Genomic DNA, 22,342 nt, shown 5'->3' on the forward strand with positions numbered 1-22,342 from the left:
CGACCAATCACCCTCACCCCGAGCTGCCTGAGCCGCCCAATCAGCGCCACCCATTTCCCCGCTGTCCCGCTGACACTTCACCCGGACTGAATCTTGGCGTCATGAGGAGGCGGAACTTCACCTTGCTCCTTAACCCGGAAACAATCTCTGAAGGAGCTACGGTGTTCGGCCGGGACAGGAAGTGTGAGTAATGGGTGGAGAGTTTTCATTCCATGGTGGGAGTGGACAGGGAGCGAGAATCTCTGTTTATGTATATTCAGTATACATGGTTTTCTATTCGTTGTTGGGATCGCATTTAACCTCGTTTCTCGAGTGGTTTACTCGACCACTATAGTTAAGAGTTAACCACACTGGTGCGTGACTGTGGATTTAAGCATATAGTCCAGATTGGATAAGGGAGGCAGGTTTCCTTTCCTAAAAGACTTTAAGGGATCATTTGGGGTTTTTAATGAAATTAAAAACAGAAAGTGCTGAAAAAACTCAGCAGGTCTGGTAGCATCTGTGGAGAGAGAAACAGTTAATGCTTTACGTCCATATAATTTCAGAGCTAAAGAGAAGTAGAAATATGATGGATTTTATACTGTTTATTCTCTCCTTAGGAGGTCAGGGATAGGTGACAACTATCTTGTTCCACCTGCTCCACCTCCTCTTAAACAGTGTAAAATCCATCATATTTCCACTTCTCTTTAGCTCTGAAGAAGCTATATGGATGTAAAGTGTTAACTCTGTTCTGCTCTCCACAGATGCTGCCAGACCTGCTGAGTTTTTCCAGCACTTCCTGTTTTTATTTCAGATTTCCAGCACCTGTAGTATTTTGCTTTTATCTTGGGTTTTTTTTTATGATGTTCTGACAGCTTCCTGGTCATTTGTAACCAGCTGTTTATTTCAGATTTTTTTAAAAACAGTTCAAAATCTCAAGATACCATGGTGGGATTATTAGCCCAGTATCATAATCCCTGCATTACTGTACTGCTGCCTAGCTGCCATGCTCTTGGTCCTACTCAAAATGGGAGTTATGATCCAAAGTGACATCAAGTCCAAGACCGTTTTAACCAGATGGAATTATACTCATTATGTTAGTGTTGGATAGATCAATAAACAGAAAGACCATTTGTTCCTTCACTGTGGATTTGGTTGGGATTTGCCATTTTATCTTGAGACCATTATCAATGTATTTTCCCTAGCACTCTGATTTGAATCATGGCCTCAACAATCTAACTGCAGAGAGGAGCACCATGAAAACCTCTCTCTGACGGAGGCTGCCTCACACTGTGGAAGGGTTAGGAGAGGCAACCAAAAGGCTGGTTGAAGACACTAGTTTTAACTTGTTTTCTAAATGTGTGGTGGAATAAGCCAATGGGAGTTCTAGAGAATAAGGCTGAAGTGACTGAAGGTCCTGCCATTAATAATGGAGGTGGGAGGGAAGAAACAAGCTGCAAGGAGGGCAGAGTCAAAAGACTGGGGATATATGCTTGATGAAGTTGCAGAAGTAGGGGAGAGATTTATTGATAAGAATGAGAATTTGATCCTGACGAGGAACAGGAGCCAGGTAATGATCGCCTGGACAATATTCATTTTATGGAGGGGGAGTTAAAGAAGTCATTGTATTTTATAGTACATCAACACCAAAGGTTTTGCTTAAGAATGCTGAGAGCTGCAAGTGATAAAAGCCTACAAAAGGGAAGAGGAATTAGATAGTTAGCACTGAATCAATCAAGATGGCTCATGACAATGAACTGGAAAAAGTGAATCAATTGCTCTTTTATGTTATCCTGATGGGAAATAAAGCAGCTTAACAATTCATATAAATGTCTTGCCTCACCAAATCTTGCTTTCAATGAAATGAGAAAAATACACTTGCTAAAGACGTGAGTAACTGGTCCGTGTAATAGGGGGAAGCAATTGTAACCTCCCTGGATTATGCTATTGCATAAGTAGATATGGGGCAGTGTGCATCACATCCACAAAAATAAGACAGTCAGACCATTTGAGAGCGACTGGCATCACTGACCACAAGATGGTATCTATGGCTGTCCTTAATTCATAACAAGCATTTTAAAAGGAAAGGGGTTTAGAGGTGTGGTGGTAATTGCTGAGGACAGCAATGATTTTTTTTAGGATGAGGCGATGACCGTGGTTTTGAAAAATTATGGGACAGTTCTTTAACAAAGAGGGCCATTTACAATATCAGCAAGCCCTGGGCCAGTTGAGTGGTTAAGAGTTAGATGGGGATGGAATTAATGAGTAGGTGCTGGGTCTCAAGCAAGAGGTGAACTTGAGAGAGAAGAGAAGCTGCAGATTAACATGATTCAAAGTTAGTTGAGAGAAGTCTTTGGGTGCTGTTGACCAGAAAGTGAAGCAGTTGCACAGATGGCCTCAATTTTCGATTAAAAGAAACCCCTGATCATATTTCAATCTCTGCTGTTTTATTGGTTTAGTTCCAACTTCTGCTCCCTCAAACATGAGGTTGACTGACTTGATGTTGCCCCAATTATTCTCTGGAAAACCTGCCCATGTAATACTTTGCCTACCTCTTTTACAACAAATCCTCTTCTTGATGACCAGCCATCTTGTTCAACTCCACCCTTCCCCAGTCACTTTCTCTTTACCACCGATGCCATGTCAACTGCTACTCATACCTAACCTATTTTCTCCTCTAAACATGACCCGCTCCAGACTCACCTGGCCATCGTCTCTGAATTGTTTGTGTGGTTTCTGCTCTGCCCACAACATTGAAACTAGCCTGGTTAACATTACCCAAAATGATCTTTTGTGATTGTGGTTGTTATCCCTACTTGACTTTTCTGTAGGGTACATAGAAACTAGGAGCAGGAGTAGGCCATTCGGCCCTTCGAGCCTGCTCAGCCATTCATTATGATCATGGCTGATCATCCAACTCAATAGCCTGCTCCCGCTTTCTCCCCATACCCTTTGATCCCTTTTGCCCCGAGTGCTATATCTAACAACTCCTTGAAAACATACACTGTTTTGGTCTCAACTACTTTCTGTGGTAACGAATTCCACAGGCTCACCACTCTCTGGGTGAAGAAATTTCTCCTCATCTCAGTCCTAAATGGTCTACCCCATATCCTCAGACTGTGACCCCTGGTTCTGAACTCCTCCACCATCGGGAACGTCCTTCCTGCATCTACCCTGTCTAGTCCTGTTAAAATTTTATAGGTTTCGATGAGATCCCCCCTCATTCTTCTGAACTCCAGCGAATATAATCCAAATCGACTCAATCTCTCCTCATATGTCAGTCCTGCCATCCTAGGAATCAGTTGGGTAAACCTTCACTGCACTCCCTCTATAGCAAGAACATCCTTCCTTCCTCAGATAAGGAGACCAAAACTGCACATGTTATTCACCAAGGCCCTGTACAATTGCAGCAAGACATCCCTGTTCCTGTACTCAAATCCTTTGGCTATGAAGGCCAACATACCATTTGCCTTCTTTACCGCCTGCTGTACCTGCATGCTTAGCTTCAGCGACTGGTGTACGAGGACACCCAGGTCTCGTTGCACATTCCTCTCTCTCAATTTATAGCCACTCAGATAATAATCTGCCTTCCTGTTTTTGCTACCAAAATGGATAACTTCACATTTATCCACATTATACTGCATCTGTCATGCATTTGCCCACTCACTCAGCTTGTCCAAATCACACTGAAGCAACTCTGCATCCTACTCACAGCCTCACACCCTCCCACCCAGCTTTGTGTCATCTGCAAATTTGGAGATATCACATTTAATTCCCTCATCTAAATCATTAATATATATTGTGAATAACTGGGGTCCCAGCACTGATCCCTGCGGTACCCCACTAGTCACTGCCTGCCATTCGGAAAAAGACCCGCTTATTCCTACTCTTTGTTTCCTGTCTGCCAACCTGTTTTCTATCCATCTCAATAATCCCCAACATAACCCATACTCTTAATAGTTAATTTTCAGTGCCAGAGAAGTTGACCGGTAGCAATTTAACAATCATCACATCATTAAAAGGGTACTTAGACTGAAAAGGACAGTACTTAACTTTGTGACAACATTAGTTTGTATCTAAGTGCAAGAATAGCAACTTCCAGTTATTCAGTTCATTTGAATGGGAATGTAGACAGCTGATGTGATTTTCACAGAGCTAATGGAGCCAGACAGGAGCTTTTGGATTTCTGCATTTAATTGTTCCTCTGCCCTCATCTGATGTTGCTGTAGCATTCACACAAATAGCCTCATGCCTATTTAGACAGCACTTTCTTAAAAATTCACTTACGGGATGTAAGCGTCTCTGGCTCAGCCAGCATTTTGTCTTAATTGCCTCTATCCTAATGGCTCTACTTTGAATTGGTGTTATTCCAGTTAAAGGATGCTTTAGGGAAGCGGGTGTTAGCAGTTTCCTTAGTTCTATGAAGGTTGATCCATTGCTTGCCCTGGTAATAGTAGCTTCTTAATGGCGGGGAGATTCGGATCAATCTCTTACTGGCTCAGAAAAGGAAAACTTGCATTTTCTGTCTTGAGGTATCACATCTCCAAAAATATATTATTTAGAGCAGAATTAAAGGGAAGAAAATTAAGGTCAATTATAGGTCTTACTGTATATGGCAAGGTGGAAAAGCTCATTTAATCCATTCAGCTTGCCACTCTTCTGGTCTTTCATTCAGGACCCACATAGAGCATTTTTATTTGCTGCTTCTGGCATGTTACCTTAAAAGAGAGAGCTTTCGATCTGTCTGGGCTGCATTGGAGTGTTGTAACTTCTGTGTTTCCATTTTCTCCAGTGGAGTAGGATTGACACTAAAGTATTATATGTTGTCTTCTTTCACCAATAACAACGGTTTGTATTAATGAATGTCCTTCAAAAGTAAAGAAATGGCATGAAAAAGCTTCATAAATAGGTATAAGGAAATGGATTCAGAGACAGTATTAATTGTGCATTTTGACATACACTAGATCTTGGTCATATTGTTGAATGTGAATTCACATTTTCAAGCTAATTCTACATTTTAATTAGGATAATGATAATGTATTTCAGAAGAAGATGAATGGACAAGAGAAAAATAATATCAAAGCAAATCAGCCATTTGCTGCAAAACCTTCAGCAGAAAATCAAACACCTGGAGAAAATAAGATTCCAGAATGCAACACTGAATGGATGGAAGACTTTCCAGACTACTTCAATCAACTGGACTTGTTAGAGACACATGGACATCTGATACCTATGGGAACACACAGCATGTGGCTAGGAGAGTCAGATGAGGAAGACGAGGCTGAAAGTGATTCCGATTTTAAAAAGAAAGAGATAGAGTTGGAAAATGACCCAGCAAGTCTATTACTCTGGGCATCTGAGAAAAACCAGGTAGGTCCTATACACGACTGTCCATGACTCTGGGGGATCTTTTAACCACAAACACAGGTGGGTTTTGGCCGGGTAGGAGGTTAAATTCTTAAAAATCAGAATCTCGACCCAAACCTGCCTCCAACCCACCCGCTTCTGGCTTTAGTTTTTTTTATTCGTTCATGGGATGTGGGCGTCACTGGCTAGGCCAGCATTTATTGCCCATCCCTAATTGCCCTTGAGATGGTGGTGGTGAGCTGCCTTCTTGAACTGTTATAATCCATGTGGTGTAGGTACACCACAGTGCTGTTAGGGAGAGAGTTCCAGGATTTTGACCCAGCAACAGTGAAGGAACAACGATATAGTTCCAAAACAAAAACAGAATTACCTGGAAAAACTCAGCAGGTCTGGCAGCATCGGCGGAGAAGAAAAGAGTTGACGTTTCGAGTCCTCATGACCCTTCAACAGAACTAAGTAATATTAGGAGAGGGGTGAAATATAAGCTGGTTTAAGGTGGGGGGAGAGAAGTTGGGGGGGCGGTGGGGGGGGGTGATTGTCGGGACAAGTAAGCAGTGATAGGAGCAGATAATCAAAAGATGTCACAGACAAAGGAACAAAGAGGTGTTGAAGGTGGTGATATTATCTAAACGAATGTGCTAATTAAGAATGGATGGCAGGACACTCCAGGTACAGCTCTAGTAGGGGTGGGGTGGAGAGACTAACAGGGCATTAAAGGTATAGATTTAAAAATAATGGAAATAGGTGGGAAAAGAAAAAGCTATATAAATTATTGGAAAAAACAAAAGGGAGGGGGAAGAAACGGAAAGGGGGTGGGGATGGAGGAGGGAGTTCAAGATCTAAAATTGTTGAATTCAATATTCAGTCCGGAAGGCTGTAAAGTGCCTAGTCGGAAGATGAGGTGCTGTTCCTCCAGTTTGCGTTGGGCTTCACTGGAACAATGCAGCAAGCCAAGGACAGACATGTGGGCAAGAGAGCAGGGTGGAGTGTTAAAATGGCAAGCGACAAGGAGGTTTGGGTCTTTCTTGCAGACAGACTGCAGGTGTTCTGCAAAGCGGTCGCCCAGTTTACGTTTGGTCTCTCCAATGTAGAGGAGACCGCATTGGGGGCAATGAATGCAGTAGACTAAGTTAGGGGAAATGCAAGTGAAATGCTGCTTCACTTGAAAGGAGTGTTTGGGCCCTTGGACGGTGAGGACAGAGGAAGTGAAGGGGCAGGTGTTGCATCTTTTGCGTGAGCATGGGGAGGTGCCATAGGTGGGGGTTGAGGAGTAGGGGGTGATGGAGGAGTGGACCAGGGTGTCCCGGAGGGAACGATCCCTACGGAATGCCGCCAGGGGGGGTGAAGGGCAGATGTGTTTGGTGGTGACGTAATGCTAGAGTTGGCGGAAATGGCGGAGGAAGATCCTTTGAATACAGAGGCTGGTGGGGTGATAAGTGAGGACAAGGGGAACCCTATCATGTTTCTGGGAGGGAGGAGAAGGCGTGAGGGTGGATGCGCGGGAGATGGGCCGGACACGGTTGAGGGCCCTGTCAACCACCGTGGGTGGAAAACCTCGGTTAAGGAAGGAGGAGGACATGTCAGAGGAACTGTTTTTGAAGGTAGCATCATCAGAACAGATGCGACGGAGGCGAAGGAACTGAGAGAATGGGATGGAGTCCTTACAGGTAGCGGGGTGTGAGGAGCTGTAGTTGAGGTAGCTGTGGGAGTCGGTGGGCTTGTAATATGCGGGTACCCATAGCCACACCTTTTATTTGGAGGAAGTGAGAGGAGTTAAAGGAGAAATTGTTCAGTGTGAGAACAAGTTCAGCCAGATGGAGGAGAGTAGTGGTGGATGGGGATTGTTCGGGCCTCTGTTCACGGAAGAAGCTAAGGGCCCTCAGACCATCCTGGTGGGGGAAGGAGGTGTAAAATGATATAGTTCCAAGTCAGGATGGTGTGTGCCTTAGAAGGGAATTTCCAGGTGGTGGTGTTCCCATGTGTCTGCTGTCCTTGTCCTTCTAGATGGTAGTAGTCGTGGGTTTGGAAGGTGATGTCTAAGGAGCCTTGGCGAATTCCTGCAGTGCATCTTGGAGATGGTACACACTGCTGGCACTGTGTATTGGTGGTGGAGAGAGTGTATGTTTATGCATGGGGTGCCAATCAAGTGGGCTGCTTTTTCCAGAATTATATCAAGTTTCTTGAGTTGTTGGAGCTACACTCATCCAGGCAAGTGGAGAGTTTCCATCACACTCCTGACTTATTCATTGTAGATGGTGGACAGGCTTTGGGGAGTCAGGAGGTGAGTTACTCACTGCAGGATTCCTAGCCTCTGACCTGCTCTTGTAGCCACAGTATTTATATGTCTAGTTCACTTCAGTTTCTGGTCAATGGTAATCCACAGGATGTTGATCACAGAATTGTTACAGTGTAGAAGGAAACCATTCGACCCATCGTGTCTGCACCGGTCCTCTGAGCATTTTAACTCAGTGCCAATCTGATGCCTTTTCCCCGTAACCCTGCACGTTGTTTCTATTTAAATAATCATCCAATGCCCTCTTTAATGCTTCAGTAGAACATGCCTCCACCACACTTCCAGGCAGTGCATTCCAAACCCTAACTACTCGCTGTGTGAAATAGTTTTTTTCTCAACTCACATTTGCTTCTTTTGCAAAACACTTTAAAACTGTGCCCTCTGGTTCTCGATCCGTTTATAAGCAAGAACAGTTTCTCCCATCTACTCTGTCCAAACTCCTCATGATTTTGAAAACTCCTATCAAGTCTCCTCTTAGCCTTCTCCTCTCCAAGGAAAACAATCCCAACTTCTCCAATCTTTCCTCATAACTGAAGTGTCTCATTCCTGGAACAATTCTGGTAAACCTCTTCTGCACTCTCTCCAATGTGTTCACATCCTTCCTATAGTTTGGCACCCAGAACTGTATGCAATTCTTCAGCTGAGGTCTAACCTGTGTCTTATATAAGTTCATCATAACCTCCCTGCTCTTGTACTCTATGCCCCTATTAATGAAGCCTAGAATACTGTATGCTTTAGTAACAGCTCTCTCTACCTGTCCTGCCACCTTTAATGACTTATGTACATATAGACCCAGGACTCTTTGCTCCTGCACACCCATTAGAATGGTATTCTTTATTTTATACTATCTCTCCATGCTCTTTGTATCAAAGTGTATCACCATGCACTTCGTATTGAACTTCATCTGCCACCTATCTACTCATTCCACCAATGTGTCAGTGTCCTATTGAGTTTCTGCACTGTCCTCCTCACAGTTTACCATTCTCCCAAGTTTTGTGTTGTCCGCAAAGTTTGAAATTGTCCCCTGCACACCAAGGTCTAGATCATTTATAAATATCAGCAAAAGCAAGGATCCCAATACCGACCCCTGGGGAACTCCGCCCGAAATATACCCACTAACCATTATTTTCTGTTTCCTATCCCTTGACCAGTTTTGTATCCGTGTTGTTACTGTCCATTTTATTCCATGACCTATAACTTTCCTCAAGTCTATTTTGTGGCACTGTATCGAACGCCTTTTGGAAGTCCATGTATACCACATCAATGGCCTTGCCCTCATCAACCATCTTTGTTACCTCTTCAAAAATCTCCAGCAAGTTAGTTAGACACAATTTTCCTTTTAACAAATCCATGCTGACTCTTCCAAATCAATCCACATTCTTCCATGTGACTATTAATTCTATCTCGAATAATTGTTTCTAGAAGTTTCCCCACCACCGAAGTTAACTGACTGGCCTGTAATTCCAGGGCAGATCTTTACAACCTTTTTTGAACAAGGGCGGAATGTTTGCAATTCTCCACTCCTCCGGCACCTCCTCTGAACATTAAAAGATTATTGCCAATGCCTCTGCAATTTCCACGCTCACTTCCTTCAATATTCTTGGATGCATCTCATCCGGTCCCGGTGCCTTATCAGCTTTAAGTACCAACAGCTTACCCAATACCACCTCCTTATCAATTTTAAACCCTCCTCTGTCACCATGGCCTGGGCAGCATCTGCCTTGCAAGTAAAGACAGATGCAAAGTATTCATTTAACACCTCAGCCAAGCCGCTTTCCTCTGTGTAAACCCCCTTTTTGGTCCCTAATAGGCCCTATTCATCCTTTTATCACCCTTTTACTATCGATGTGCTTATAGAATACTTTGGGATTTCCTTTTATGTCAGCTGCCAGTCTTTTTTCATAATCCCTCTTTGCTTCTCGTATTTGCTTTTTCACATCCTTCTGAACCTTCTGTATTCCAATTGGTTCTCAATTATATTTACTACCTGACACCTGTCGTAAGCACACTTTTTCTTCTTTAACTTAATTTCTATCTCCTTTGTCATCCAGGGAGCTCCTGGATTTGTTTGTCCGACTCTTCCCTTTCGAGGGAATAGACCTTGACTGTGCCCAAACCATCTCCACTTTGAAAGTAGCCCATTGTTCAGCTACTGCTTTCCTGCCAATCTTTGGTTCCAATGTATACAGCCCAGCTCCATTCTTGCCCCATTGAAGTCCGCTCTCTGACACTTAATTATTCTTACCCTGGATCGACCAATGTCATTTTCCACAGTCATCCTAAACCTTATGATACAATGATCACTGTCCCCTAAATGTTCCCCCACTGTCACTTGATCTACTTGGCCCACCTCATTCCCAAGAAACAGTTCTAGCAGTTCCTCCTTTCTTGTTGGATTGGACACATACTGCTGTAGGAAATTCTCCTGAACACAATCTAGGAACGCTTGTCTGTCACTGCCCCTTACACTACCACTATCCCAGTCTATATACGGATAATTAAAGTCCCCTATTGTAAATACAGGGGGGTGGATAGTGGAGGATTCAGCAATGGTAAGGCCATTGAATGTCAAGAGACGATGGTTAGATTCTCTCTTCATTCCGATTTAACTATAAATGGCCGGACTTCCATAGCCGTGGGGAAACCCTGCATTTACACAGAGGTGAAGGCTGCTGGTTCTGGGAGGTGAGAGCCTTTGTGTCTCTACCTAATGGATATAGCAACTCTGCTTGGAAAACTGTTGCATTTGCCCGCTTTCTACCACGTCCGTCCCCCCCTGCCCAACTCCAGCATGGGATTACAAAAGACAATTTGCAATTATTTTCAACCACAAGTGCTGAGATTCAGCTCTGCCTGCTACTGAGGTTTGCGGCCAATTCCATTCACTCCATGTGATATAAAGAAATGATTGAATGCGCCATCTTCCCTTGACATTCCACAGCATTGCCATCATGGTATCTGCCACCATCAACTTCCTGGGAGTACCATTGACCAGAAATTTAACTGGACCAAACATATTAAATACAGGGGCTGCAAGAACAGCTTAGAGGTTTGATATTCTGTGTTGAATGGTACACTGCCTACTCCCCAAAACTTTTCCATCATCTACAAGGCACAAGTCAGGAGTGTGATGAAATATTCTCCACTTGCCTGGATGAGTGCAGCTCAAATAATGCTCAAGAAGCTCAACATCATCCAGAACAAAGCAGCCCACTTGACCGGCTCCCCATCCACCAGCGTAAACATTTACTCCCTATGCCACCAGCGTACCATTGCTGCAGCCTGTACCGTCTACAACAATGACTGCAGCAACCCATGTAGACTCCTTCGACAGCACCTCCCAAACCATAGACCTCTAGAAGAACAAAATCAACAGACGCATGGGGACATCGTCACCTGTAAGTTCCCTTCTGAATCGCACACCATCTGACTTGGAAATATATTCCTGTTCCTTCATCATCACTGGCTCAAAATCCTGGAATTCCTTCCCTAACAGCACTGTGGGTATGTACCTACACCACATAGACTGCAGCAGTTCAAGAAGGTAGCTCACCACCACCTTCTCCAGGGCAATTAGGGATAGGCAATAAATGCTGGCCTAGCCTGTGACACGCACACCCATGAATGAATTTTTTTAAAAAAAGGTGTCTCCCCACCACAGCATCCCAACCTTACCCTCAATGAGGCCCCCAGCCTCATTGCCCTTCACCCTTCCAGACAGAACCTAGGGAATTGCACTCTCACCCCATGCCCTCAAAGATCAGCACGCCACCCCCTCCCCACCCAAGACATGTTCTCCATGTGGCTAGAGGCCAAGCTTGACAATCAGGCTAGCCTCTGTGTTGGGAGTCAATTGGCACACATGTGCCGAAGCATGCAGGGGAACTCTGTCTTCCAGGCTCCTGGCAGGCCAAGTAGGTTTAAAATTAAGAGTCATTGGATCACAATACATAATAATGAGAAATTACTGCATATATTCACTTAAGTTTTTGAAACCAATACCCACATGAAAACACAAGGGGGATCTGTAGCCAAATCTTTGCATATCTTTCTCTTTCCCACAATGAGCTGGTAAGGTAATACTTTATGTAGGACATTGCGAATGCTATCACATTGGTGCAGAAATTAACTTGGATCAGAAAAATCCAAAACATGGGTTTTAATTTTCTAATGTAACAGAACTGCTACTATCTTGTAGTATTTAAAATTACATTCTAATTCCAAAAATTGGATCTTTAAGCAGTTTTAATAGGTCCTTAATGGCTCACAGGGTAAATGCACCATGTAGCATAATGGTCAGCTACAGCGTACAGAATAGGAATATGCTAGGTTTCATCTCATAAAGGCTGATTTACTTGAGGTCAGATGTTGCTACAGCAGGGCATCTAACTTTGCTTGCCATTAGTTGGACTTGCCCCTTAACCCTCAACTCAAAAAGTATTTTCCCTCTAAGTGGCTAAAACTGAGAGCTAAAAATAGGACAGTGCAAGAAACAGGGCATCTGAGTGAATAGGGTAACCGACAGGGTATCTTCTCAACTAATGACATTTAAGGATTGGGAAATAAATAATGGAAGGACTGGGAAGGAGGGTGACTGCAAGGGGGTAAATTCAGTGTCAAGACATGCAAAAAGAGAGAAAGAAAGATTGGATTAAAAGAGGGAGAAAAAGGTAAGGGTTTTTAAAATATTTAACATTTGACATTCTTAAAATTCCAAAAATACTTTACAACCTGACGAAATGAGACTCTAACATTTCAATGCAAGAGAGATTGATTGGAAGCATTAACATTTTTTACCTTCTGGAAAGATTACTTAAACTTGTAATTCCTAGCCCTATATATCTGTCGTGGATTTAGTTTATATCTACCTTGTAAATATAGCAACTTTATGACATTTAATGCCTGTCATTTATGCGGAAGACAATGAAATGCCATTTTTTTTTTGCGACATTAACAGCAGAAGGGTGCAATGCAGACAACAACTTTTAGATATTAGCATTTAACTGGGCACCTGCCCCTAGTCTGAAGTTGCAATGCTATTTACGCATTAAAAACAGTGAGCAACATTAGCCTCATTGTTACTTGGACAATAAAATCTGAGACATGATCTCCGACTGGGACAGCAAAAGAAGTGTTAGAATTTGTCAAGAAGGGAGGACAACACATATTCGGATTCCCAGTTCCCTTTGTTAACTAGTAACCCTTTCCAGAAGACTGTATATGTTATTACTAAGGACCAGGTTCAGCCATGGTGTCCACACAGAATAGGCTGCCAACATTCATTGTAGGTGAATATATGGAGTTCTCCCAATCTCCCACTGTAACTTTTGTGGAAGATCAGCAGCAACCCAGGTAAAATCCCTACTGAAAATTCAGATAAATACCTAGTCTCAGAAGGTACCACTGAGCTGTGAGCACCTATGGAATTGTACCCCAACATGTCACTGCATTCAGGCAAGGAGCAGAGACAAGAAAAGGAAGGAAAATAAATTTTAATGGGAGAGAATTCATGGATGTAATAAAACAATAGTTTATCCGTACCGTATGTACGACTGATGTGCAAAGGAAATGGTAAACGTACAAAATATCTGGGTCATAACTTGATATTATAATGATTATCCAAATGCATAAAAAGTTACTCTTTTTTAAATATATACTTTTTAAAAAATGGATAGTTTACTGAATTGAATTCAATTTTTTATTTCTGTCCAATTCACAGTGGAGTCTCATCAGGCATGTTAAGGACAGAGACCACTTTCATTCCCTTAAACAGCAGAGTGTTTGTTTAGATTTTGAACAGTAGAATAAAAATTGGTGTAATTTCACTCAAGGTCTTTACTCAGGTGTTTGGTACAGCACAGTATCCTATTGGGAGAAGTGAAATCAGCTACTGCTGGTAGAAGCGTTTTTCAGATGTTCAGCCCACTGGCTTTTTTCCCATCTATAGGGCGGAGATATGTGGTTAAGCAGCTACAAAAGAGGAGAAATAACAGGGAGTTATTTGAATAAAGAATGCAAAGCAGTACTTGTTTTATCATTTATAAAAAGTTTTAGACACAAGTTAAGCAGAGGATTCTATCTAGGACATTATGTACATGAGTTAGCACTTCAACTGAGATGATCCACTCTTGTCCCAGTTCCCTTTCATATTTTTCCTATAAAAATATTTTTCCAATTCTTTTTGAAGTGATGTTATTGTCTCTGCCTCAATAGCCACTTCTGGCACTTTCCAATAACTTCCTTTTTTTTTTAAACAAAAAAAAGTTTCTCCACTCTTCTAATGACAATCCTCAGTCTCTATCTCCTTGTTACCATTTCGGCATCGACTGGAAGCAGTCTTTCGTTATTAACCCTTTCAAAACTTCCTATCATTTTGAAAACCTCTATTAGTTTGCCCAAATAACACTGCACTTCATTGGTTGTGAACCGCTTTAGGACTTACTGAGGATATAAGGTGGATGTAATCCAAGTTCTTACTTCTTTCTTAGATTTCTCTCCTTAATTTCCTGTGTTCCAGTTTAAAAGAAAAAAAAACAATTTTCAAAATTTCCTTTATAACTGTACCTTCCATTATTGTTATTATCCTAGTGAAGCATCACTCTACTCTTTCCATGACATGAATCAATTAGTATTTCTGTGTGTATATATCTATATATGCCCAAAATAACATGCAGTGCTCTAGCTGTGGCTGAACCAATGTAAATACAAATTCAACATTGCTTCCTTGTTTTTATATTTGATGTCCCTTTGAATAACATACAGAATTCTGTTTGCATTTAATGGCTTTTTCTAACTATACTCCCACCTTTAGATAATACCTCTACACCTCTAGATCTGTTTTTCCACTTTTGAGGATCTTATTTAGAATATATGTGCTTATTTATTCCAGTATGTTCTGATTCATACTTATCTGGAGTAAACTGCTTCTTCCACATATCTTTCTCCTCCACTAACTACATTCTCTAGTTTACCATGCCCTATAATTTGCTATATATAACGAATATCAAAATTGTTCCTCTTGGTGTTTATATCCATATAATTTATACAAATATAACACAAGGTCTCAACACAGATCACTGGGGCACACCATTATCAACATCCTATCACTCTGAAATCTGAAAAGTTTTGGAGGTTTAACTCTCAATTTATTTTTCTGCTGTACCTTGTTGCTGTCAGATGTTTGTTTTTGATTGCAGCAGGGGTATTTGGTAATGATAACTTATAAAGTATTTCTCTTCAGAATGGAGGTTAAAAAAGCTTTTACTGTCAATAGCTGTGAATGTTCCTATATTCTATGATATGCAAGATGGCAAGAATAGGCAACAAATAAGCCATCACTCAAGTCTATACATGTGCAATAACAAATGTTAAAATTGTTTTGTTTTCTTGTAGATTTCAATAGTAAGCAGACTTCTCTCTGAAAATCCAAGTCTGGTTAATGTTAAAGACGATGACAACTACACACCACTTCATAGGGCTGCCTACAATGATCATATAGAGGTTGTTCGTGAGCTGATAGCTCATGGAGCAGATGTGCATGCTCGTACTATAGATGGCTGGACACCTTTGCACAGTGCTTGTAAATGGAACAATGCAGCAATAGCTTCATTTCTTCTACAGCATGAAGCAGACATCAATGCCCAGACCAATGGTTTGCAGACTGCATTGCATCTTGCTTCAGGAAGTAAAGGCGCAAAGGAAACCATTGAATTGTTGTTAATGAATCGCTACATCAATTCAAATCTAAAAAATAACTTGGGTGAGACACCATATGATGTTGCTTGGAGAACAAACATGTACTACTACCTCTTTGAAATTACAGAAGACTGCACAAATTCTGTACCTGAGCCCCAGTGATCTAGTTAATATTAATCCATCATTATACAAACATAACCATTTACCTAACCATCAAAACTTAGCCATTTATTAATGGCTGAAAAATATATTTGGTTTAGAAATTAGGGAAACATCCTGAAGCTTAAAGAAGCAGAATGTTTGCTTCAATGATTATTAGTACTAAAGCAGACAATTCTGCAATTTACACAAAGGTTATGTTAAATCTATTTTTGGAAAAAGTATCATTTGTGAAATACAAATATCCTTTCTTGTTTCCATCAACGTTTCCACTTTTTATTATGATGGGTTGAGGAAACTGCAACCGATTGGTTTCCAATGACACATTAAACTGAGGCCCTGTTTGCCCCCTCAGGTGGACTTAAAAGATCCCATAGCATTATTTTGAAGAGCAGGGGAGTTATCCCCTGTGTCCTGGCCAATATTTATCTCTCAATCAACAACACAAAACCAGATTATCTGGTCATTATCACGTTACTGTTTATAGGTGCTTGCTGTGTGTAAAGTGGCTGCTATATGTCCTACATTACAACAGTGACTATATTTCAAAAGTACATCATTAACTGTAAAGCATTTTGAGACATCCTGTGGTCATGAAAGATGCTTTATAAATGCAAGTTTTTTAAATTACAATCTTACTCCATTTCCCAGGGGGAGAGAGAGAGACTGTAAGAGTTGCTGGTTTTTGGGAATCAGGAAACATTTTTGCACAGGTGCTCTTTAGGGGTTGACATACATCACCTATCACACAATCTCCAGGCCAATAGAATACTTTTAAGTATAGTCACTCTTGTAATGTACAGAATTATATTGAATGTTAACAGCTGCCATCATTCAGATAATTCTAAATCTGTCATTTTTGATCGGTAAATCTGTTTTTCTTAAAAAAGCCATTTTTCATTTCATTTAACCAAATTTGTTTGAAAAATTTAGCATGAATATAATGTGTATTTTCTCGAAAGCTGTAAATCAAAATTGTCACTAGATATCAGAAGGTGAATAACAACAAAGTTTCATTAATGAAACTGGTAACATGTCCTTCTCCCACCTCCACCCCCTCAACATTGTGTATTCAAAAGTGCAGCTGAAGACTCAAGTGTCTCTGAAAAATATAATAAAGTAAGCTCCTGGATTTTGATTTGAGGATTTTTTTCTGCTATAATATTTACAGCAGCAGTGACAGACCGCAACAACTACTGCACCATCATTTTCCAGCCGGCTTGTGTGTAAATCTCTTTCCTAACTTCAGTTTCTCATCAGCCTTCTTCAATGCAACCAAAAAATTTCTATCCCATCAAAAACACCTCAGCATTCAGAGCACATATTTGTGCAGATAATCTATACAAGTTCCCATTTATTCCTATTCTTGCCACTTCATACTACCTAACTACTTTAAGTATTGACAAAAAAAAAATTTAAATTATCAGCTAAAGCAGCATATTACCTTATAATTTTTAATTAGTGCAAATAGCACAGGACTAGACATTTCCGTACATGATCAAATGTAATGGGTACTGTTAAGTTTTAATATTGGTATTGCTAATAATTTTAAAGATAATCAATACTCTCGTAGGCACAGAGGTGATTGAACATTGTGCTTTTGTTTATTTTACTTCAGCAACTGAGCTAACAAGATGGATTCTGTGATCCTATAATCACAGTATCACAGAATCTTTACAGTGCAGAAGGAGGCCTTTCGGCCCATCGAGTCTGTACTGGCTCTCTGAAAGAGCATTCCCCCTAATCCCACTCCTCTGTCTTATCCCCATAACCTTGCACATTCTTTCTTCTAATTGTAGCAACCTAATTCCCTTTTGAATAGCTCCATTGAACCTGCCTCCACCACCCTTTCAGGAAGTTTGCTCCAGATTCCAACCACCCTCTGAGTGAAAAAAAAAATTTCTCATCACATTTACTCCTTTTGCCAATTATTTTGAATCTGTGCCCTCTAGTTCTTGATGCTGTCTTGAGAGGGAACAGTTTCTCACTATTTTCTCACTATACTGAACTCTTTTTCCGCCGCCTTTGTCTCAGTGCTCACTTCTTCAGGCAGGAGTCCTCCCCCCGTTCAACAGATACTTTCACCCACCTCCAGTATTCTCCCTCCACCTGGACCCCTCCCTCTGGCCTCTTACTTGCTCTTGATCTTTTCATTGATGACTGTTAGCGTGACATCAGCCGTCTCAATTTCTCTGCTCCTCTCACCCATTCTAATCTGTCTCTTTCTGAACTTTTGCACTCCGTTTTCTTGGTCCAACCCTGATTTTGTTATCAAACCTGCCGACAAGGGTGGTGCTGTTGTTGTCTGGCGTACTGACCTCTACCTCACAGAGGCTTAGCGCCAACTCGCAGACACTTCCTCCTACCTCCCCCTGGACCATGACCCCACCACCGAACATCAAGCCACTGTTTCCAGGACTGTCACTAACCTCATCTCCTCTGGAGATATTCCCTCCACAGCTTCCAACCTCAGTCTTCCAAATTCGAACAGCCCGCTTCTACCTCCTCCCCAAAATCCACAAACAGGACTGTCCCGGTAGACCGATCGTGTCAGCTGTTCCTGCCCCACGGAACTCATTTCTTCCTATCTTGACCCCGTTCCCTCTCCCCTTGTCCAGTCTCTTCCCAACTACATCCGCAATTCCTCTGATGCCCTACATCATATCGACAATTTCCAGTTTCCTGGCCCCAGCCGCCACCTCTTCACCATGGATGTCCAATCCCTCTACACCTCCATCCCCCACCGGGATGGTTTAAGGGCTCTCCACTTCTTCCTTGAACAGAGGCCCGAACAATCACCATCCACCAGCATTCTGTTCCGCCTGGTTGAACTTGTTCTCTCACTAAACAATTTCTCGTTAAACTCATCTCACTTCCTCCAAATAAAAGGTGTGGCTATGGGTACCTGCATGGACCCCAGTTATGCCTGTCTCTTTATTGGGTATGTGGAATATTCCTTGTTCCAGTCCTACTCAGGCCCCCTCCCACAACTCTTTCTCCGGTACATCGATGACTGTTTCGGTGCCGCTTCATGCTCTCGTCGGGACCTGGAAAAATTTATTAATTTTGCTTCCAATTTCCGCCTCTCCATCACTTTCACATGATCCATCACTGACACTTCCCTCCCCTTCCTTGACCTCTCTGCCTCAATTTCTGGTGATAGACTGTCCACCAATATTCAGTACAAGCCCACCAACTCCCACAGCTACCTCGACTACAACTCACACCCTGCTTCCTGTAAGGACTCCAACCCATTCTCCCAGTTCCTTCGCCTCTGTCGCATCTGTTCCGATGATGCCACTTTCCAAAACAATGCTTCTGACATGTCTTCCTTGTCCCTTAACCGAAGTTTCCCACCCACTGTGATTGACAGGGCCCTCAACCGTGTCCGGCCCATCTCCTGCGCATCCGCCCTCACTCCTTCCTCTCCCTCCCAGAACTATGTTAGGGCCCCCCTTGTCCTCACTTTTCACCTGTCTGTCCTTGGCCTGCTGCAATGTTCCAGTGAAGCTCAACGCAAACTGGAGGAACAGCACCTCATCTTCCGACCAGGCACTTTACAGCCTTCCAGACTTAACATTGAGTTCAACAACTTCAGATCATGAACTCTCTCCTCCATCCTCACCCCTTTTTGATCCTCTTTTTTCAAATATTTATTTTTTAATTTTTATATTTTTCCCACCTATTTCTATTATTTTTTAAAATTTATTTCCATTAATTGTTTCATCCCCACCTTTTAGCCTGTTAGTCTTTTATCCCACACCATCCCCTCCCCCCACCCCAACTAGGGCCATCTGTCACCCTGCTTTCTACTCTTAATGTCACCATTAGCATCTCCTTTAGCCAGTATCACCACCATCAACACCCCTTTGCCTTTTGTTTATGACATCTTTTGCAATCTCTCTTTTGCCTCCACCTATCACTGGCCTTCTATCCAGCTTCACCTGTCCCACCTCCCTTAAACAGTATATATTTCACCACATTTTTACTTCTCTTTAGTTTTGAAGAAGAGTCATACGGACTCAAAACGTTATCTCTGTCTTTCCACAGATACTGTCAGACCTGCTGAGTTTTTCCAGCAGTTTTTGTTTTTGTTTTGATTTCCAGCATCTGCAGTATTTTGCTTTTATTCTCACTATTTACCCTGTCCATGCCTCTCAGGATCTTGAATACCTCTCTTAAATCTCCTCTCAGCCTTCTTTTCTCCAAGGGAAAGAGTCCCAATCTCTCCAATCTATCCTCATAGCTACAGTTCTTTATCCCTGGAATCACTGTTGTGAATCTCCTCTGTACTCTCTCCAACGTCTTCACATCCTTCCTCAAGTATGGCGCCCAGAACTGAATACAGTACTCCAGATGAGGCCTAACTAGTGTCTTATACAAGTTCAACATGACCTCCTTATTCTTGTACTCAATGCCCCTATTAATAAAGCCTAAGATACTATATGCTTTATTAATTGTACTCTGAACATGCCCTGCCATCTTCAATGACCTATGTATGTAAACCCCACGCTCCCTCTGTTCCTGCACCTCCTTTAGAGGCTCTCCCTTTATTTAATACTGTCTCACCATATCTTTCCTGTCAAAATGAATCACCTTACATTTCTCTGCATTGAACTTCATCTGCCACTTGTCTGCCCAATTCACTAACATGTCAATGCCTTTTTGAAGTTCAAGACCATCCCATCATAGCTGCCAACATTTCCAATCTTTGTATCATCTGCAAATTTTGAAATCATGCCTGCACACCCCCACAGTCTAGGTCATTAATATATATCAGGAACATCAAAGGGCCTAACATTGACCCCTGGGGAACTCCACTACAAACCTTCCTCCAATCTGAAAAACAATCATTTATCACAACACTGTTTCCTGTCACTCAGCCAATTTCTTATCCAAATGCCTACTTTCCCTTTGATTCCATGACCTAGAATTTTGCTCACAAGTCTGTGGTGTGGCACTGTATCAAATGCCCCTTGAAAACCCATATACACCACATCAACCCAGTGTTTCCTTTATCAGCCTTCTCTATTACCTCCTCAAAAAAAAATCCAGCAAGTTAGTTAAACATCATTTTCCCTTAATGAATCCATGCTGGCTTTCCTTAATAATCCTGCACTTGTCTAAGTGACTACTGATTTTATCCCGTACTCTAGTTTCCAGAAGCTTCCCTACCACTGAGGTCAAACTGACTAGTCTGTAGTTGTCAGCTATATCGTTGCACCCCTTTTTGAACAAGGGTGTAACATTCGCAATTCTCCAGCCCTCCAGCATCTCCTCTGTGTTTAATGAAGACTGGAAGATTATCACTAGTGCCTCTGCAAGTTCCGCTCTCATGTCCCTCAGTACCCTTGGATGCATCTCATCCGGTCCTGATACATTGTCTATTTTAAATAAAGATAGCCTTTTCAACACCACCTTCCTCTCAATTGAAAGTTCTTCTAATGTACCAGTCACCACCTCTCACCTTGGCCTGGCTAGGATCTTCTTCCTTTGTAAAGACAGGTGCAAAGTACTCATTCAACACTCCTGGTATTTCTACAGCCTCCACATACAAGTCCCCTTTTTTTGTCCCTAATTGGCCCTACTCTTTCCTTTACCACCCTTTTATTATTTACATCCTTATAGAAGACTTTGGGATTCCCTTTTATGTTTGCTCCCAGCCTTGTTTCATGCTCTCTCCTTGCTTTTCCTATTAGTTTCTTCACTTTCCCTCTGGTCCTTTTTCAACCTGATTCTCCGTTGTATTTTCTACCTGACATCTGTCGTATGCTTCTTCCTTTTCATCTTTACCTCTTACTCTCTTGTCATCCAGGGATTCTGGATTTATTTGTCGTACCTTTCCCCTTCAAGGGAACATACCTTGACATTGCCTGCAATACCTTTTCTTTGAAGGTGGCCTAATGTTCAGCCGCTATCTTTTCTGCCAATATTTGATTCCAACTCTCTCATCCTATCGAAGTTAGCTTTCCCTCAATTAATTATCCCTGCTCTGGATTGTTCCCTGTCCTTTTTCATGATTAAACTAAACCTTATGATACAATAGTCACTGTCCCCTAGAAGCTCTCTCACTGATGTTTGATCCACTTGGGCCAACTCATTCCCCAGAACCAAGTCTAACAGTGCATGACCTCTCTTTGGATTTCCAGCATCCGCAGATTTTTGCTTTTATTTTAGTGCGTGTCCTCTCATTGGACTGGAAATATACTGCTATAGGAAATTATCTTGAACACGTTCCAGGAACTCTCACTCTTCTTGTCCCTTTGTATTATTCCTATCCCAGTTTGTATTTGGATAATTGAAGTCCCCCATTATGATTACTCTATAAATTCTTGCACCTCTCCGTAATTTCTCTGCAAATTTATCTTTCCACGTCCCTTCCACTAGTTGGTGGTCTATATACTTCGCCGATCAATGTTATTGCACCTTTTTCATTCCTTATCTCGAGCCAGAGAAATTACATCCTTGAGCCCTCTGGAATATCCTTTCCAGTACTGTAATGCCATCTTTAATCAATATGGCCACCCAGTGCCCCCACCTACCCCCCACCCCGCCTTTCCTTCCATTCCTGTCTATCCTAAATACATTGTACTCAGGAATATGTAACGCCCAGTCCTGCCCTTCTTTGAGCCAGGTCACTTTCATAGCAATAATATAATTCCATTTTTCAACCTGTGCCTGTAGTTCACCAATCTTATTAATTACAATCCGTGCATTAACAAACATGCAAATTAGCCCTGATTTAGGCTTTTTTACTTTCCCTCATTCTGACCCCATCTAATGATTTACTATTGCCTCCTCTAATTCTACCAAACTCTCTCAAGTATTCTATCTACCTTGATATAACTC

The 22,342-nt window shown here is 42.0% G+C and overlaps 1 protein-coding gene across 1 annotated transcript; it reads left to right on the top strand.

Annotated features, from left to right (window-relative positions):
• The first annotated feature begins 121 nt into the window (after nucleotides 1-121).
• On the top strand, nucleotides 122-16,631 carry ankrd49 (ankyrin repeat domain 49). The gene is made up of 3 exons (XM_078545778.1): nucleotides 122-183; nucleotides 5,026-5,349; nucleotides 15,032-16,631. The coding sequence occupies exons 2-3, from the start codon at nucleotides 5,032-5,034 to the stop codon at nucleotides 15,494-15,496; spliced, it is 783 nt and encodes a 260-aa protein (XP_078401904.1). The 5' UTR covers nucleotides 122-183; nucleotides 5,026-5,031; the 3' UTR covers nucleotides 15,497-16,631.
• Nucleotides 16,632-22,342: the final 5,711 nt, after the last annotated feature.

This window comes from Cetorhinus maximus, chromosome 7 (genome assembly GCF_964194155.1).
Source record: "Cetorhinus maximus chromosome 7, sCetMax3.hap1.1, whole genome shotgun sequence".
Classification (NCBI taxonomy): Eukaryota; Metazoa; Chordata; class Chondrichthyes; order Lamniformes; family Cetorhinidae; genus Cetorhinus; species Cetorhinus maximus.